Source organism: Mirounga angustirostris, unplaced genomic scaffold (assembly GCF_029215605.1).
Source record: "Mirounga angustirostris isolate CCGP_5_RB_7025 unplaced genomic scaffold, mMirAng1.0.hap1 SCAF_1, whole genome shotgun sequence".
Taxonomy (NCBI): Eukaryota; Metazoa; Chordata; class Mammalia; order Carnivora; family Phocidae; genus Mirounga; species Mirounga angustirostris.
In genome coordinates this window covers 89167630-89188648 of record NW_026991709.1, presented here as the reverse complement: position 1 = coordinate 89188648, position 21019 = coordinate 89167630, and the positions used below count along the sequence as shown (strand labels likewise).

Here is a 21019-nt window from a genome sequence, read left to right as displayed (position 1 = left end):
TATGCCTTGGATATAGTCAGTCTGATTACAGTGAAAATTCCTCACCATAATAGTCTTTTTTTTTCTTTAACAAAGGAAGGTGAGTTTATTTCTGAAACATAACAAAGCAAACAGGAATCTTACAAATCTCTTTAATGGTATACTAACAATACAATACATAATTAAAGGGCAAAACAACAAACCTATTAACAAGGAAAACAATCTCAAGAAAGAAGAATAACATAAAATTTAAGCCCTGAAGCCAAAATATCTGCTTAAAGAATGATCACATATTATGTGTCCAATATTTTCATTTTTCGTCTATGCCAGAGCCATGTAATTTACATGAATAAGAATGTGCTATGAAATGTTAGGTTCATGGTTTTTTTTTAAGTTTATTTTTATTTTTCTGTTACTATGGCCATGAATCTTTAACACATTCTGTTATAATGCATATTAATCTCCCTGACAGTACTTTGTAAAAATCCAGGTCTTTTTAGCAATCTAAATAAACAGGCATATAATTCACACGGTATTGATTCCAGCATCCTCTCAGAAAGCAAATCACAGCAAGAGAATCTGATGTGTTTTATAAATTCACCCTTTAGCCAGTCTATTTGTCTTTGTAAAAGATGGATGTATAACTGAAAGGAAAGGTGTGCTTTAGCAGAAAGATTGCCAGACTTGAATTTGGAAAATTGTGGTTTGATCCCTGGAATTATCACTTAGTAGTTCTGACTGTGGATCAGCCTTTTACCCTTTCTGAATCACAATTTCAACAACTACATAGTGGGAATTGAAATGACATATCAGATATTCTGAATGAAATTCAACAAACCACTTTGGGGACAGTATCTGGCTCATAGTAGATGTGCAATTAGTACTTGATGATTTGGTTTAAAAAAGACTCAGAAGACTTAGATGCTGATCACAATTATTTTCCTGAGTCTTTGTATAAAGTTTGGCACCTTATGTGAATGTAGGAGTTTGCTAGGGCTGCCCAACAAAATACCACAGCCTGGGTAGTTTCAAGAGGAATTTATTTTCTTATAGTTTTAGGGACTGAAAATTGAAGATCGAGGTGTTGACAAGTTCGGTTTATCCTAAGCCTTTCTTCTTGGTTTGTCAATCGCCTCCTTTTTGCTGTGTCTTCATATGCCTTTTCTCTATGTACACACATTTCTGATGTCTATCTCTCTTCTTCATAAGGACACTAGTCATACTGGATTAGTCCATCAGTATAACCTCATTTGACCTTAATTACCTCTTTAAAGGCTCTACTTCCAAATATAGTCACATTCTGAGGTACTAAAGGTTAGGACTTAAACTTGTGAATATTAGGGGAACACAATTCAGTCCGTAACAGTGGACCTTAATTTTATTTGTAAAACTAAGGCCCTCTTTTTATATTTGCTCTTGTTTTCCACATGAAGACTCAGAAAGCTTTTCTAGCCATGGAAGCCAGAGAAATGGTTCTAGAGCTCAGCCAATGTTTTGAAGAAGCTAAATAACAGAGAAAATCACAAGCTTCCAACTTTGATTCTTGAAATCGGGTGTAGTTGAGGGATTCCACACATTGTAGCCAGTGAAAATAAAAAGAGCAAGGCTGACATTCAATGGGTTCAGAAGGATGAATTGATAACTTAGGAACATCTGTAAATGGATTAAAGTCTAGCTGTGGAATTCACAGTGAAGACACTGGAGAAGTGGATTGTCTAACTCATAACAGCATCCTCCTTTTGGAATAGAAAAAACATTTTGATTGAATAGAATAAAAGTCAAGAAGGAAAGAAGTTAAGTGACAAGAATCAGAACAGGGTCCTTTCCCTTTCATGATTCCTGGCTTTGATCTCCTTCAAATGATTTTTTCCCTGAATATATGAATACCATGCAGCCACCCACATGCTGCCAGTCTTAAGGCAATGGGAATATAAGCCTCTGTTGGACCATTTTTAGGTACCAGACTACTTACTCCCTGAATGAGTAGTTTTCAGGGAGCTTTGAGTTTTGTAAGATCTGCTCAGTAAGACTGCTGTATCCTGCCCATGGATTTGTAGTACCATTTATTTCAGAGGCAATTATTTGGCAACTGTTAGGACCTAGCTTTATACACTATACACAAGGAAAAATGTATTAATATGATTCACAACAAGAAATATGGGATCAGTCACCTTGAAGTTAGCCAAAGACATTTTATCTGCAAGACCCTGTCAACAAGACAAACTCACATGTTCAAATCCCAGTGCATTAGTCTCCACTACTCCTTATCTCTAACTCTTAGATAACAAAACATAAAATGAAATAAAACAAAAATCAGAACAAATTCTATTTTAATTATACATTTTTATAGAAGTTTAAGGAGAAAACAACACATTTAATTGAGTATGTGTGTGTGTTTTAATTTCAGAAACAAGATGGATTAATACTTATATTCATATTCCAACAGACATATATACAAAATGCCACAAACAAAATGTATTGCATGTTTTCCAGCCAGTGGGTGTGAAATATGGAATAAAATAACATTCATGTAATACATTTGTCCCATATGCATTATGTATTCATTCACTCATTGATACATACACTAATTTATTCATTAACTCAACAATAGAGAAATCATTTGGTGCCAGGTACTATACCAGGCACTGGGGATATAAAATAAAGCTATAGCATTCCTGTCTTCAAGTAGATCACAGTCTAGTGCTACTAAAAATACCCATCAAATCCTGATGAATTCCTGGAGATAAAAAATACAATAGAATTTTACTTTGAGGACTATAATTGTTTCAAATGATGCCTCTTTTGTTGGTGGAGCCATGACCTAGCTTGAAGGGAATTGACTGACTGCATAAAGAAATAGAAAAGTGTCCCAGGATGACTTGACCATTTCTCAGTTTCTAGTCCAGCACCTATCTCAGGCATCTCAGGTGTCTTGAGATCTTAGCACCCATGAATACTTAAGCAAGGTTCATGTTGGCTCAGCACTTAGTAATCTTTGAGCGAAATAAAAGGGTGGAAGCTATGTGAGTAGGACGCTGCTGGTTTACCGATTTCTATTTTCATGGAAACATACTCCTATGACATTCTGTGTAAATCAGGAAATGGTGCCCTTGAGGGATGATACAGCCTAATGGGTCATACAGTATACTAGCCAGTGGCCGTGGCTTGCTGTACATGACCTTATAACACTTGAGCTCAATACCCTTTGCTTGACTCATTTTTTTATGTCTCTGTTCCAATTTCTAACTGGCTCTATTATGTTGAACATTGTCTTAGTTTACAAAGTGGAAAGCATGACAAAGAACCCCAAACTTATCACATATGTACTTGAGAGAGAGAGAAGCAAAGGATAATCAAAGTTTAGTATTAGGAAATCTTAGCCTTACGTTTGCCCTCTCTTTTCATGAATTAGACCCCCAATAATCATCAACCTAGGCCCAAGCGACCTGAAGGTATGAAAGGTGCTGGGCAGAGCTAACAACTTTTACCTGTGCTCCCAGGGACAGTCAAAAGCAGACAACTCAATGACAGCTGGCTTCATCCTTTTTATATTGACTTGCCTTTGAATGCATTTTTAAAGAATATGATCTCACCAGAATAGTACATTCTTTGAAAATTTTAAGCAACCACTACCTCACCATCTTCAAAATGCAATGCTAACAACGCAGAGGAACATTTTTTTAAAAAAATCTGATTTAATATAGGCAGTTGCCTCAATTGCCAAATTCAGTGGAAATCCAGCAATAGATAATTTCTAAAATTAGGTCACCAAATTAAGCTACTTATTTAAGAGCTCTAGGGCAGCCAACAAGGGACAGCATCATGAACCAGATTTGACAACATTGGAGAGGTATATACCTCAGGTCTAACCATTACAGGCAGAGGATGAGAAGAGGGGGCTAAAATCACACATAGGGCTATCTCTTCAGGGTTGTAGGGAATTAATCAACTCTGGCAAAAGATACCATACTATTAAACTGCATTGCCTCATTGTAAGCTGTCATGTATAGAAAAATATCATGTTATATATTGATTATAAAAGGAATCACAGTGTTTTACCAAACATAATCAGAAGAAACAAAATATGCAACTGTAGCATTTTATTTTTGATTATGATAAATTCTAAGTCACTAGTTTTCCTAAACTTTCAATAGTCAAATAGTTAATGTACTGGCTTTTTAAAAGAGATTTTTAAAGATAATGTGACTATCCCACTACTGCAGGGTCAACAACAACAAAAAGATGTGAATCACCACTTTCCTTTCATGTGTCCATGGCAGACATCTCTCACAGAGCCATTGTCCACTTTGGCCTCAAAATGCTTCCCCCAGGCAGCCACTCATTGCCAGTTAATTGGGGTTAACACTTGAGATGAAAACCATTCATCATTCCACCGGTTAACTGAACTTCCTGAGAGCAGAGCAGGGACTTTGTCCTACCTATCTCCATATGCCAATCCCAGCATATTACCTGCACAAAAGTGACACTCAATATGTAGTTGTGAATGATTAAGTACCCCAGGAATCATAAAAATTTTCACCAGCAGGTAATTCTCAAAAAAATTATGCAAGTGGCCAAAATTACAAACAAAAATAAATTTAACTTCACTTGTAAATTTAAAAAATGGACATGTAATTTTTGGCTAGATTGGCAAATATTTCTTAAAAAGTAATATGCAATGCTGGTGATAGAGGAAACAAGTACTCAGATATATGACTGGTAAGAATGTAACTTGTTAGAGCTTTTCTGGAGGGAAAATAGTTTATCAAAACTCATAGAAATAATAATACTTTCACCTAGAAATTTTACCTGTGGAAATAATAGTTCATGAAGAAATATATTTGTGCAGTGGTTTAGCTATAAGGAAGTTTGTTGAAGTATGATATAAAAAATTCAAAATTTGTAAAACCAACAGCCAAGGACTGGTCAAATAATATTTGATAGCCTTTCTATATATTTTTTTGTTTCAATTTTTTATTTAAATTCTAGTTAACATGTAGTGTAATGTTGGTTTCAGGAGTAGAATTTAGTGATTCATCACTTACATACAACACCCAGTGCTCATCACAGTAAGTGCCCTCCTTAATCTCCACCGTCCATCTAGCCCAGCGCCTACCCCCCTAACCCTCAGTTTGTTCTCTATAGTTGAGTCTCTCATGGTTTGCTTCCTCTTTCTCTGCTTTTTTCTTTCTCATATGTTCATCTGTTTTGTTTCTAAAATCCACATATGAATGAAATCGTATGGTATTTGTCTTTCTTTAATTATTTCACTTGGCATAATACACTCTAGCTCCATCCACATCATTGCAAATGGCATGATTTCAGCCTTTCTATATTTTATTATTTTATTATTTATAGCATTCACATATGTATAGTATACAGCTATTAATATTGTATAAAAGTATACTTATCAACATGGACAAATATTTAGTATGTGCTTCTAAGTGAAAAAATAGATTACAAAATTTATGGTGTGTGGTCTTATTTTGTTAAGATATGTGTATATGTGTCTAAGCCCAAATAAAAGGGTTTTGAAACTCCAACATATTAACATTTGCTATTTCTTGATAGAATAATAGGATAGGATAATAGGATAGGATAATAATAGATAGAATATTTTGTGATAGAATAATAGGATAATAGGACTGTTGCTATTATTATTAATTATTATTATTATTTTGTCTTTTTTTCTCTAATGATCATAAGTCACTTTAATAAATTTTTAAAAAGCAATTTTTAATATTTAAAAATTGCTTTCTGGAATTGTTCATATTTTTCTTGATTTATTCTTCTATAGTAAGCAGAACCTTCAAAATCATTCCATTGATCATTCTTTTTAAAAGTAGCAATTTCAGCATCTAAATATTAGAAGTCCTCCCTAAGGACTTCAGTGTGAGCTTTTGGAGAGTCAGTCTTAAATCTGGCCCTCTTATTAACATATTCTTTGCTCTTTTTTCCTTTTCTCATTCTTCCCTCTCCCTAAATTCTTCTCCCTCTGACGAGAAAATCGTAACTCAACATATGAGTCAATTGTTCTTTGCTTAGGTTCTAAGGGTTATTTTTTCTGATTAATAATTAAATATATCTTATTTCATATAATATATTAATTAAATAATACCTACTTGTTAATTACTCAAAAATTGGAAAACACAGAATATTTTTAAGGGAGTTGAAAAAATGCCATTAATGTAATATACTTAAATCAAGTATTTTTTTTTATTTTTCTGCATATAACTTCTTTTATGTAAAAACCATATTATATGTCCAATCATATGTTTTACTTTACAACAGAAGTGCATTCTAGGGCACCTGGGTGGCTCAGTGGGTTGAGCATCTGGCTGTTGATTTCAGCTCAGGTCATGATCTCAGGGTGTTTGGATCGAGCCTAGATCCAGCTTTGCGCTCAGTGGGGAGCCTGCTGGAGATGCTCTCCCTCTCCCTCTGCTCCTCCCCACCACTTGCACTCTAAAATAAATAAATTAAATAAATGAATAAATGAATAAATGAATAAATAAATAAATAAATATATCAATCAATCAATCTTTAAAACAACGAAAAAATAAGTGCATCCTAAGTATTTCCTCAGAAGTCTCTCTTTTTCTTTTTAAAGAGTTGCTGCTGTGGCAAGCCAGCATCTTTCTCGTTTGTCCCTTCATTTAGCAATACTGGTGAATGACTACTCTGGGCCTGCTAAGTGCATATGTACATTGGTACAGAAGATAAGCATGATGCTGTCCTCATGGAGGGGCCCAGCTAGGCCTACAATGGCCACCTTGCTTAGTCCACTGTAAAACTTAATAAATAAGAAAGCAGTTCCTGGGAAGCGAAGTATAGGTGTTAACTAGAGTCACACAATGAACAGCTACTCCCTACATTTCATATTGATTCCTAGTCATAGTCTTCGTTATTTCGCTCCCCAGTGTCCCCCTATGTGCTTTTCCTCTCTCATGGGAAACACATGGATTACCAAATTATAAGTATTGTTTCTCACATCGGGTAAGTCACACTAAGCTCTTTACCCAAAAAAATTAACTTATAAGCTAAAACAGAAACAACATGAAATGTCAGGTTCATCTGCCCCATCATACTTATATATTATGTACATATTGAAAAACAGAGAGAAACCTGCGTTAGATACGTCTCAAATGAAGTAATCAGGAACTGTTTTCAAAATCTTTAATGACAAAGAGCAGGAACTGACCATTCAGAAGGAGGCCTCTTGGTTCTTTCCATCCCTCAGTTGCTATATCTGCAAGGTATGACTGGAATATCCAGGGCATAGATCACAGTGACTAGGACAGTGGAGGCCCTCAGGAGGGTTCAGGACAGTGGCTATTTGCCAAACAGTGTAAAAGTATTTCAACAAATTAGCAACTAGTATGACAGGCTTCGCCCTCTAGGAAATAATCTCAAAATGCTGCAGGTGACTTGGCTTTAAGGGAAGGACATGATAGTGGCCAGAAAAATTCTTCTACAGCAGAATTTTGTCTTTGGTAGATCCTTTGTTAATCTCATGAGAGTGAGACTCCAGATCTACTTAGATAATTAAAAGTGAGAGAGGGAGAAATTCCATGTGCAGACAACTGAAATCAAATACAGACATTATAGGAATGCTGCTACAATAATGTTGAGACAGAGGAAAAAAGGAAGAGGCCAGTGGATTGATAATTGGGAAATCTGATGTGCCTGCTCATTTTAAAAGAAAAAACCCAGAAAAGAGAGTCATCTTATTTTATTTTATTTATTTTTTTTTTGGGTGGGGGGGAGTCATCTTATTTTGCTGACAGTTACCAAATGGCACTACTTTCAATGCATAGGATAATATTTTTAATAGTTTTCTCTTTTCCTCTTTTAGCTTTCCTTATTGGAAAAGGCTGGATTTGGTGGTGTTCTTCTGTATATTGATCCTTGCGATTTACCAAAGACTGCAAATCTTAGCCATGATACCTTCATGGTATCACTGAACCCAGGAGGAGACCCTTCAACACCTGGTTATCCAAGTGTGGGTAAGTGTGCTGTTAACCTTTATTATTCTTTTAAGCATTACAGGTTGTAATTTATAAGTACATGCTAAATTAATCAAGGGATAACAAAGTTGAAGAATTCTTACCACTCCATATTCAAAAAATGATTTTTATCTGCTCAAGTTATAGACTATTCCTTTGTTGGAATAAAACTTTTTTAGAAGTCTGTAATAGATTTTTGTCTGGATAAGTTGCAGTATTGTTAGCAAAGAAAAACATATTTTATATGTTGTTATTGATTGACTGAAAGATAAATTAATACCAGGTGGGACAAACACCTCATATAGGTCGAAACCATACAAATACCTAGAAGGATGAAATACCTGCTGCTTTAGGGTGTCTGTAATTACTTTAAGTACAGAGTCTAGGGGTACACATGGTCCGGTTAGGTGACTTAAGTAGTGGGAAATGATGCTGGAAAAGAATGGCATTTATAGGATCAACTTGTCTGGCTCCCTAAGGGAAGGGATCTTACTCACTGGCAGCATAGAAAATGGCCATCTTTGCATCAAACATCCTTCTCTCTTTCTCAATAAGTTGTTCATGTTATTGGGGGGTCAGGTGGCAGAGAGAAGACAACTGAATTTGGTGGGTGCTCCCTGCATCATTGAATTTCTGTCCAATGTATCATTGACAAGTAGTCCATTAATATAGTCTTGGCTGGGGAAGAAGCTCTGTGAACCTTCTTCCAGGGTGATAGCAACCCATTAACCATGACACTACAGTCAATAATTGAACTAACAACAACAACAAAATCATGTAATTACTCATGTGTTCTGTCAAAATTTTTCCATTTTCTACAAAATGTCACAAAAGACTTTCTAATTATCTTGTTCAAGTCCACTTGTCCTCTATGTATATTAACTTTACTGATTAATCAATAACTCTCCAACAAAGAAGTAAATTCAATCAAATATAAGTTATAATTTATAAATTTTGTTAGGTCTACTGATTACTGCTTTGTCCTCTAAAGTACACTTTTAACAATACATTTAAGAATTTTCCTTGAGACCTTATTGATATGTATTTTTATAGTCTATTGTCTCATTATTAGAATTTTGAAATTAAAATTAGGAAGTGTCCATCTACATCACCAAAAATGTCAGTCCACCTCTCTCATTTGCAAATGCTCTAACTTCCTTGGGTTATAACACCTCTGCTTCAAGAGTCTGCATATTATAGGTAACTTTTTTGTGACAGATCAATGGGCTGCAATACTATCAAAAAGCTACTTTATGAAGACTCTAAGTTGGTAAATTGACCAGTTGGCAAAATTTGCTCTTAACATTTTTTTTGGCTCAGATCATTTCATAATTGTAGAATTCCATAATATCTAGGAAAATGTTTGCCAGAGTCTCAAGCAATCTCAGAATGCTTTTTTTTCCTTTCCTTTTTTCTTAGGATATTTATTTATTTATTTATTTATTTATTTATTTATTTATTTATTTATTATTGTTATGTTAATCACCATACATTACATCATTAGTTTTTGATGTAGTGTTCCATGATTCATTGTTTGTGCATAACACCCAGTACTCCATGCAGAACGTGCCCTCTTTAATACCCAACACCAGGCTAACCCATCCTCCCACCCCCCTCCCCTCTAGAACCCTCAGTTTGTTTTTCAGAGTCCATTGTCTCTCATGGTTCATCTCCCCCTCAGATTCCCCCCCCTTCATTCTTCCCCTCCTGCTATCTTTTTTTTTTCTCTTAACATATATTGCATTGCTTGTTTCAGAGGTACAGATCTGTGATTCAACAGTCTTGCACAATTCACAGCACTCACCATAGCACATACCCTCCCCAATGTCTATCACCCAGCCACCCCATCCCTCCCACTCCCCCACTCCAGCAACCCTCAGTTTATTTCCTGAGATTAAGAATTCCTCATATCAGTGAGGTCATATGATACATGTCTTTCTCTGATTGACTTATTTCGCTTAGCATAACACCCTCCAGTTCCATCCACATCGTTGCAAATGGCAAGATCTCATTCCTTTTGATGGCTGCATAATATTCCATTGTATATATACCACATCATCTTTGTCCATTTGTCTGTCAATGGACATCTTGGCTCTTTCCACAGTTTGGCTATTCTTTCCTTCTTTTTATTCTTTTCTTTTCTTTTTCCTTCCCTTTTCCTTTTCCTTTCCTTTCCTTTCCTTCCCTTTCCTTTCCTTTCCTTTCCTTTCCTTTCCTTTCCTTTCCTTTCCTTTTCCATTCCTTTTCTTTTTCCCTTCACTTCCTTTTCCTTTTCTTTCCTTTCCTATTTGTCCCTTTTCTTTTCTTCCATTTCCTTCCCTTTTCTTTGAAATAATTTCAGCGCCTAAAAAATTTCAAATAGAGTATTTAGAGAATCTGTATGACTTTATTCCAGACTTCTTTCATATTAACATCTTACATAATATTATATAGTCATCAAAGCCATAAAATTAACACTGATGCAGTACTATTAACCAATTATAGACTTTATTCAGATTTCTCCAGTTCTCTCTCTCTCTTTTTTTTCCTGATCCAGCATCCAATCTGGAGTTCCATGGTACATTTAGTTGCCTTGTTTACTTAATCCTCTCCAATCTGAAACAGTCCTTCAGTTTCTCTTTTATTACCTTAACCCTTTGAAAAATACTGGAAGTTTATTTTGTAGAATGTCTCAATTGAGCTTGTCCAATATTTTCTAATGATTAGATTGTGGTTATAAATTTTTGGCAGGAATGCTGCAGAAGAGATGGTATACTCTTCTCAATGCATTATATGAAGAGGTACATGTTGCACGTATGGGTCATTTCTCATGAGGCTAAGTTGTATCTCTTGGTTATGGTGGTGGCTGCCAATTTTCTCTACCGTATAGGTACTCTTTTTTCCCATATGTAATTAATGGATATCTTCTGGGAAGATACAAGATATAATATGAGGCTACCTAAATATCCTTTCTTATTTTACTTTTCCTCATAAATAATAGCATTCATCAATGATTCCTTTTTGTTACAATTATTTCTATGGTTATTTGCCAACTCATGATTTCCTATTTCCATCATTCCTTTATAATCCTGCTTAAAAAAAATTTTTTATAATATGAGTAGTCATCCTTGCTGCCTACATTCCTTAACAATCGTGAAATGACTAACCATTTTGAGCAAAATTAGAAGTCAAAATTCTTAGACTCAATTACAAAAGTATCAGTGCAATAAATAACTTTATTTACTATATTACTAATATAGAGGACTCACATGAAAATTTCTTTTACAGATATCATGCCAGTGGCACGTGCGCACACGTGTGTGTGTGTGTGTGTGGTGTGGTGAGAGGATCTCTTTTTCACATATTAATCTCTATAAAATATACAGAAAAGGAAAAATTAAATATGTTGTATTTCTCTTTTTGCCCTGTTTGCTAAGAAGCTCTGATTAACCGTAGTGACTATACCACTGGCTTCTGATTCATTTATCCCTTCCTCTTGCAATTATCTTAAGATCTCTGTGTCTTATAGTTTTATTCACATTTAAGAACAAATAACACAACCCTCCTCAATTTTGTGGGTAGGGAAGGAGGAGGAGAAGGCAGGTTGCGAATTGTAAATAAAAACTACAAATAATAATTTATTCAAAGTGAATAACAGCATCTGACTTAATGCTCTACAATATTGTTAGGTAAATGATTGTTAGAGGAAGTAATATAAAACTATCTCTTTTTCCAATTTTAGGAATTCTGTCCTATTAATTAATCTAAGGATAATGAGGTCCTAAAGAAGGGTATAGAATAATACAAATCCAAGTAGGTGGTTTTATTTGTTTGTTTTTAATATATACATAATAAACAGAATAGCATAATGAACTTTCCATATGCCTCACCTTGCTTCGTCAACATCTACATTCTACTATTTTTATGTGGTCTGTACATTTCCTCATACCCCATAGCGCCACTTGCTATTTTTACCAAAAAAAATCACATAAATTGAAATGCACATAACTTAACTGGCAAAAGGATATACCTATGTAATTTCCATGCCTATTTAGCTATAGTACATTTTTATCACCTCAGAAAGTTCAGAGTCATTCCCTATCACGAGCCCTTGCTAAGCACCAGTGTCACTTTTATCATGGAGTATATATTATGTTAGGTGCAGGTTCTTTTGCTTAGATAATGTCTTTGATGTTTGTTTGTGGTTCCATGTAACAGTTTATTGTTGGGAAGTGTACCACAATTTTTGTATTGATTCAAGTAGGTGTTTTTTTAATAAGAATGCCAAGGCACTCTTCCACAACATATGATCCAAATAGGTTGTTCAAATAAGACACAGGAACTTCCTATAAGATAGTTCTGCTCTATGGACTCCGAGAAACAAACTGAGGGTTTTAGAGGGGAGGGGGGTGGGGGATGGGTTAGCCCAGTGATGGGTATTAAGGATGGAGCACTGGGTGTTATACGAAAACAATGAATCGTGGATCACTACATCAAAAACTAACAATGTATTGTATGGTGACTAACAAAACATAGTAAAATTAAATTTAAAAAAAAAACTTGCAGAACTATACACTAAAAAAAAAAAAAAAAGGTAGTTCTGCTCAGTAAGTCTCATTGCATATCCAAAAAGTTCTTGATTATTGTACAGTCACAGCAAAGAATGAAAAAAGTTTTTAAAAAATCTTTTCTCCTATGTCACAGAAAATAATGTCTTCTCATTCTTTTCATAAAAACAAGCCATTAGGTTCACTTGGCATATTAATCACTCTGAGCCTTATTTTATTTACCTTAAAAAGAATTATACTAATGTAATATATGTGTTGATACATAGATGATATAGATATAGATACAGATCTTACAAGATTGTTTGTAAGGAAATACATTATCTCAAACTTTGCCCCAAACTTAACTAGGAATTCTGAGGGAAGGGCCCAACCATCTGTGTTCTAACAAACTCTCTAGATGATTCTGATGCAAATGAATTTTGAGACCTACTGAGCTAGAGAACTTTATGCTTCATTTCCAAATCATAGTTGGGCCACTACGACTACTGACCTAAACTTTGTGACCTCATGTTACCGTTCTTTCAACATCTTATATTGCTGCCTTTTATTTTCCCTGCCTCCATGTCAGTCAGGACTGAGGAATATTTGTGTTCTGGATCCTGGACCCAATTTTTGTACTCCATTAGCTCTCAGTAAATATTGAATGAGTGAATAACTTGTTCCTTTAATGTGACTACTTGTCTGTGATGATTCGGACTCTGGGCTATACCCTGACTTTAATTAACCTAATTAAAACTAAAAAAAAAAAAAAGTGTGTATAAGCATGTACCTCTGATGGGTCTGTTTACAAAATCCATGGTTTTTCTCCTTAAATGCTTCTGTCAATTCTTTCATACCTATTCTACCACTCAGAACAGCAGAAATTCTGCTTAAGATATTAGGATATTAAAAGTCTAATCTATTCTCTTAATTCCTTTGATAATTTATCCAATATGTCAAAGATTAAGTGTCCAAAATATCAGACTTCATCATACCTACTTCCACCAACTTGCTACAAGTATTTCAAACATTCTATGATCTAAGCAAACCTCATTCACTGGAACCATCTAATTTTAGAATTCTAAGAGACTTTATGGTTCATATAAGGTTCATATAGTTTTGAGGCACAAAAACTTGATCATGTTAGGTAGGGGCTCATATAACTGTGGCATAGGAGCTGACATAGTAACTGGTCATAATTATAACACCAGTGATCAGTCATAATCAAATATATGCTTAGCTTAAAATAATTAATTGGGGGGCACCTGGGTGGCTCAGTTGTTAAGCATCTGCCTTCGGCTCAGGTCATGATCCCAGAGTCCTGGGATGGAGCCCCGCATCAGGCTCTCTGCTCAGTGAGGAGCCTGCTTCTCCCTCTCCCTCTGCCTGCTGCTCTGCCTACTTGTCCTCTCTCTCTATCTCTCTGTCAAATAAATAAATAAAATCTTAAAAAATGAATAAATAAAGTAATTAATTGGTTTTGTTCAAAACAAAGAGGGAATCAGAAAGCTATGGATGAGAATAAAAATAGGGAGGTAAGAAATGGACACTTTCAAGGAGTGTATCATTTAGTCGATGTTGAAACAAGGAAAAGAAAATCCTTCCCCAATTTGTAAGCTTCTGATTGTCTGACAACCAGACTAGAAATAGTATTAGTAGTTAGAAATCCTTTTCTTTCCATATTTTTTAAAAATAATTTATCTTCTGAAATCTCTGCTGGTTCTAGAGTTTAATTTTAGTACAATCTCCAGATAACTGCCTGTCTAATCTATGGGCAGCTAGTTAATTGAAATCCAAATTTTCTTTTATCTTGCCTTAGACTTAATTCTCCTTATATCCCATTTACTGAAATCCATCCTGATTTAAAGTTTTGTGTGTATGTCCCCCTCTCTATTTGTTACAATCCTGTTTTCTCCCCCATTTTTTCTTTGTTTTAAATTCTGGAGAAGAAAGTTGTTTCAGTGGTTTTACTTTAGTTAAGTGTATCTAATGACACAGTTTATTTAATATTCCCAGTGTTACAATTCAGTGGATCTGTGTGTTGTTTACCTGCTGTCTGTTCAACATCACCTCTGCCAACCCAAACCATTCAAAGAATAAAGAATATCACTGTAATTTGTGACAAGTCTTCTCCAGGTGTTCTTGGTCCAGTTACCTGGACAAATGTCTAAAGACTGACTTGAGTTGGCACTAAATCAACTGAGACAGTTCCTCCTGACTAGAATAGCAGGAAATATAAATATGTGCCTAGTTGTCAAAGTGTTAGATATTCACAGCATGAAATGCCTTGTCACTTTGTTGGGGAAAAATTAAGTGTCTGTATTTTTATTATCTTACTCTACCTGGTGGTTCTTGTATGTGTCCTGAAGGCTTCAGATTTACATGAAATATTGTCCAAATTGGTCCTAAGAACCATTTAAAGAGTGGCTCGCTGTTAAGCTGATTTTTTTTTCTGTAAGTTTAATTTGCAACATCTTGAAAAGATAGATTGTTTGAATTCAAACTTCCTTTCAAAAATCTAAATTTTGTTTTGAAAAATAATTTTAGTTACATAAGTTTTCTTGGTCCAAAACAGGGAAATTTATAATTGATTGCTGAAATGTCTAAGATTACAGCCCTGTAAAGAATATTTTTGAATGATTATTGTTCCTGGACAATATGTATTCCACATGGTTTATTAGTCCATCAGAATGTTCTTATTATTGTACCCAGAACTCTATTTTAAACGAAACACATACTCTATCAGTGGAGACAGTTTGTTTCAGAATCGAAGTTTCCACAAAAATATATGGGGATTCTAAGAAGATGATAAAATCTACTGCTTGAAAAAATGATTTATCAGTAAATTTCCATCACAATGAAGATAACAACGTAGTTGAAACAACAGAAAAATTAGTTTTACATTTTTATAGTGCTTTGTGGGCTTTATCTTATTAGATCTTTCAACAGGACAGCTTTTACTGTCCCCACTTTCTAGATGAGTAAACTGATCCTTAAAGAAACTGAGCTTTAATCAAAGTGACCAGACTCATATAACCAGCACTTAAATCCCAAGTTGCCCAACTTCTAACCTAACGGGGGTTCCACTAATATTATCTTGCATCAACCATAAAATTTAGGTAAATTAGATTTATGAAAATAAGAATTGCATTTGGTGTGACATCAAAAGATTAAATTTAATGCTAAAGAACACTTGGATTTAATTGTTTGTTTTCTCCCTACTTTCAACACATGCTTAAGTGTAATGTTAAAAATGAAATATAAAATATAATGGTAAAATTATAAAGCTTGCCTGCAGGTTTAGACTGTATCAATTTGACATCAGAACAAATTTGGATTGAATCATATGCAATTGCCAATATTCTTCCAGAGTATTTTGTTCTACTCTTATCTACAAAAATACAATAATTATAAAAGAAATTATTATAAAAGAAATAAATTGAACAACTAATTAACTAAAGTATATGAGGAAAAACAGTAACGACAAAAGACCTTGTTTTATTTTTTCAACCACAAAATTATATAGATTATTTTAGTGGAATATATTCAAAACCTGTCATTTCCCCAACTTTATTAACCTTTTTACTTAATAGCTTTAAACCATGTAAGATACAGCCATCTGATTATCTTTCTCAAAGATACAAATTGTTGTTCTAATCATGGGTACAACTTACTTTTTCAAGGTACTAGACAGTAGCTGAGCAGAAAATATCAGCTGAAATTGCATAAAAGAGCAGGAATATGCCTGTACAACACAAATTTTTTTAAAGATTTATTTATTGGGGCACCTGGGTGGCACAGTGCTTAAGTGTCTGACTCTTGGTTTTGGTCAGGTCCTGATCTCAGAGTGGTGAGATGGAGCCCAACTCTCCCTGCTCAGTGGGGAGTCTGTTTAAGATTCTCTCTCCCTTTCCCTCTGCCCCCCCAAATAAATGAATAGATCTTTTAAAAAAATAATATTGATTTATTTATTTGAGAGAGAGAGTGCGAGCAGGAGCCAGGGGAGGAGCAGAAGTAGAGGGAGGGAGCATCCTCTCCCTGCGGAGCGCAAAGCCCCACTCAGGGCTCCATCCCAGGACCTTGAGATCATGACCTGAGCCAAAGTTGGACACTTAAGGGACTGAGCCACCCAGGTGCCCCCACAACACAATTAATTTTGCTTTTCCCAGACAGTTTTCATACTTTTTTATTTATTGTGGTCAGGCCCTATAAACTACAGTAGCAGGAGGTCTTACTATTGACAAACTTAAGCTATCTTAGAGAAAATATCATTAATAGAACTAATGTCAGACATAAACTTAAAAAAAATCACTGTAGTCTGTTTTTACGTTCACTATCAAATGATAAAGGCAATATAAAAATAATAACAATCTTTTTATTTCTGAACTATTGATTATGAAGAGTGAATTTTCAACATGTGGCAAATTAACATGGTGGAAGTATGAGACAGGATTCTCATAGCCTTATATATTAAGTCTTAGTATTTTAAGAAGTTGATTTCCAAATCAGCAATTATAGTCAACTCAAATGTATTCCTTGTTGATGTCTTTTAGAAAATAAGGCACGGTTTTCTGTTCATTTTTTCTTTTCTAGTTAGTGGCAGAAAATAATCTGTATTATGCTAAAGCAACTTGAAAATTAATACTTAGTTATATAGTGGCTACAGTAAAACATTCTATATCCATGTTAAATGTGACACTCTTGCTTAATTATCTAAATAGGTCAAGGTAATTATGGCTTTCATTAACTCCTTTTTATTTTTTTTCCATTTTTCAGCTTTATATTGAAGAATACTTGACAAAAGTTCAGTGTATTTGAGGTATACAGTATGATGAGTCAATACGTACAAATTGCAAAGGATCCCCACATTCCTCACCTAACATATTTATTTATCTTTTTATTTTTTCTTGAGAACACTTAACTTTTACTCTCTTAGCAAATTGCAACTATATAATACAATATCAGCAACTATAGTCACCATGTTTTACATTAGATCTTCAGCCATTATTCTTCTTATAATTGAAAGTTTGTACACTTTTGCTAGACTCTCCCTATTTCTCCTACTTCCCAGACCCGGCAATCACCATTCTACTTTGTTTCTATAAGTCTGTAAGTTCAACTTTTCTTTATTTATCCTTTCTCCTCCTCCTCCCCCTCCTCCTCCTCCCCCTCCCCCTCCTCCTTCTCCTTCTCCATCATCTTCTTCTTCTAGATTCTGCATATAAATGATACCATGCAGTATTTGTCTTTCCTCGTCTGGCTTATTTCATTTAGTGTAATGTCCTCCAGGTTCATCTAAGTGTTTGCAAATGGCAGGATTTCCTTATTATTTGGTTGTGTGTGTATACCACAATTTCTTTGTTCTTTGTTCATTCCTCTGTTGACTGGCACATAGGTGGTTTTCATACTCTGGTTATTATTATTAATGCTGCAATAAACATAGGAATATAAATATCTTTTTGAGATAGTGTTTCCATTGCCTTTCAATACATACACAGAAGTCTTGGTCATATGGTAGTTATATTTTTCTTTTGTTGAGGAACCTCCATACTGTTTTCCATACTGGCTGTACCAGTTTACATTCCATTCCCACCAACAATGTACAAGGGTTTGCTTCACATCCTACCAGCATTTTTGTCTTTTACTTTTTGATAATAGACATCCTAACAGGTGTAAGGTGATATCTCATTCTGGTTTTGATATGCATTTCCTGGGTGATTAGTGATGTTGAACACCTTTTCGTGTACCTACTGGGCATTTGTGTATGGGCTTTAAAAAATGTCTATTCGGGCGCCTGGGTGGCTCAGTTGGTTAAGTGACTGCCTTCGGCTCAGGTCATGATCCTGGAGTCCCGGGATCGAGTCCCACGTCAGGCTCCCTGCTCAGCAGGGAGTCTGCTTCTCCCTCTGACCCTCCCCCCCCTCATGCTCTCTCTCTCTCTCTCAAATAAATAAATAAAATCTTTAAAAAAAAATGTCTATTCAGGTCCTTTACTCACTCACTTTTCAATTGGACCCTTCCCTTCTTTCTTTTTTTCTTTCATGAATTATATGAGTTCCTTGTATATTTTGGATACTAACCCCTATCTGATAAGTGATTTGCAAATATATTTTCCCATTCCATAGGTTGCCTTCTTATTTTGTTGATTGTTTCATTTGCTGTGCAGAGCTTTTTAGTTTGATGTAATTCCACTTGTTTATTTTTGCTTTTTTTTTTTTTTTTGGCCTTGCTTTTGGTGCCAAATCCAAAATATCATTACTGATATCAATGTAAGGGCTTACCACCTATATTTTCTTCTGGGAGTTGTACGATTTCTTGTCTTATGTTCAAAACTTGAATCCACTTTAAGTTTATGTTTGTGAATGGTGTGAGATTGGGGTCCAGTTTCATTCTTTTGCATGTAGCTATCCAATTTTCCCAACACCATTTATTAAAGAGACTGTCCATTCCCCATTGTATATTCTTGGCTCCTTTGTCCATAATTAATTATCCATGTATGTATCAGTTTATTTATGGGCTCATCTGCTTTTGCCAACACCATACTGTTTTGATTACTATAGTCTGTAATATAGTTGCAAATTGGAAAGCATGCTACCTCCACCTTTGTTCTTCTTTTCAAGATTGCTTTGACTATTTGGGATCTCTTACAGTTCCATACAAAGTTTAGGATTGTTTGTTCTATTTCTGTGAAAAATGCCATTAATATTTTTATAGGGATTATATCAATCTATTATCTATTTTGGTATTATGGAAATTTTAACAATATTAATTCCTCTAATCCAAGAATATGGGATATCTTCAAATTTATTTGCATGGTTTTTTTTCAATTTTTTTCAAGTCAAGGTCTTACGGTTTTCAGTGTACATATATTTCACCTTGTTGGTTAAATTTATTCCTAAATAATTTATTCTTTTTTTAAAGGTTTTTATTTATTTATTTGATAGAGAGACACAGCAACAGAGGGAACACAAGCAGGGGGGGTGGGGGAGGGAGAAGCAGGCTTCCCACAGAGCAGGGACCCCGATGCAGGGCTTGATCCCAGGACCCTGGGATCATGACCTGAGCCGAAGGCAGACGCTCAACGACTGAACCACCCACGTGCCCCTAAATAATTTATTCTTTTTGATGCTATTGTATATGGAATTTTTTCTTAATTTCTCTTTCCAGTAGTTCATTGTTAGTGTATAGAAACATAACTGATTTTTTTATATTCATTTTGTATTCTGCCACGTTACTAAATTTGTTTATGCTAACAGATTTTTGGTGGAGCCTTTAGTGTATTGTCATCTTTCATCACTTCTTCTTTTCTGACTTGGATTTTTGTCTTTCTTTCCTAATTGCTCTGGCCAGGATTTTAGTACAGTGTGGAATAAAAGTGGTGATCTTGTTCCTGATCTTAGAGGAAAAGCTTTCAGTTTCAGCTTTTCACTGTTGATAATAATTAGCTGTGGGCTTGTCACACATGGTCTTTATTATTTTGAGGTACTTTCCCTCCATACTCACTTTGTTGAAAGTTTTCATCATAAATGGATATTGAATTTTATCAAATGCCTTCCTTATATCTATTGAGATCATGTGATTGTTATTCTTCATTCTGTAATGTGGTATATTACACTGATTTACATATGTTGAACATCCTTGTATCCCATGAATGAATTCCATTTTATCATGATGTATAATCCATTTAATGTACTGCTGAATTCTGTTAGCTACTATTTTGTTGAGGATTTTTGCACCTATGTTCATTAGGGATATTGGCCTGTGATTTTCTTCATTTTTTTTTTTTTTTTTGGTGGTGTCCCTGTCTGACTTTGATATCAGTTTCATGCTGACTTTATAAAATGAGTTTGAAAGTATTCCCTCCTCTTCTATATTTTGAAAGATTTTAAGAAGGGTTGGTATTAGCTCTTCTTTAAATAGTTAGTAGAATTCACCAGTGAAGCCAATTGGACTTTTCTTTTTTGGGAGGTTTTTTTATTTAAAATCCTTACTAGTAATTTGTCAGTTCATATTTTCTATTTCTTCATGATTCATTTTGGTAGGTCATATTTTTCTAGAAATTTATCCATTCCTTCTACATAGTCCACTTTGTTGACATAAAATTATGCATAGCAGTCTCTTAGTTCATCCAGCAATCTCTTTTTAAAATTAGTAGTAGCCAATAATATAATATTGAATTTCTTTAACAATATTTGTTTCCTAAATATTTTTTAATCATTTACTGAATTTTAATCAATTACTTTACTTTATGTGCCTATGAAAATGCTAAACTGTTTGTTTATATATGGCATTTGATTTTTGTGTATTTTTCTCCTTTTGCAAAACCAGATGTAGTAAAGATGTTTAGTTTCTTTATAGCTTCACTGCAAATTCATTATAAAGTAAATCTAAACTTTAAGTGGAAATATGGCTAAATAGACCAAGATTTGAAACTACCTATTTGTCAATTTTTTTTTAAGATTTTTTTTTTTTTTTGAGAGAGAGAGAAAGCATGGTGGGGAGGGGTAA

The 21019-nt window shown here is 34.5% G+C and overlaps 1 protein-coding gene across 1 annotated transcript in view; it reads left to right on the top strand.

Annotated features, from left to right (window-relative positions):
* The window catches only part of NAALADL2 (N-acetylated alpha-linked acidic dipeptidase like 2), a 1210813-nt gene that overhangs the window by 733758 nt on the left and 456036 nt on the right, over window positions 1–21019 (top strand). The window contains exon 7 of the mRNA XM_064590309.1: window positions 7835–7985. Within this exon, the coding sequence (XP_064446379.1) occupies window positions 7835–7985 (151 nt within the window). The remainder of the gene's footprint in view (window positions 1–7834; window positions 7986–21019) is intronic.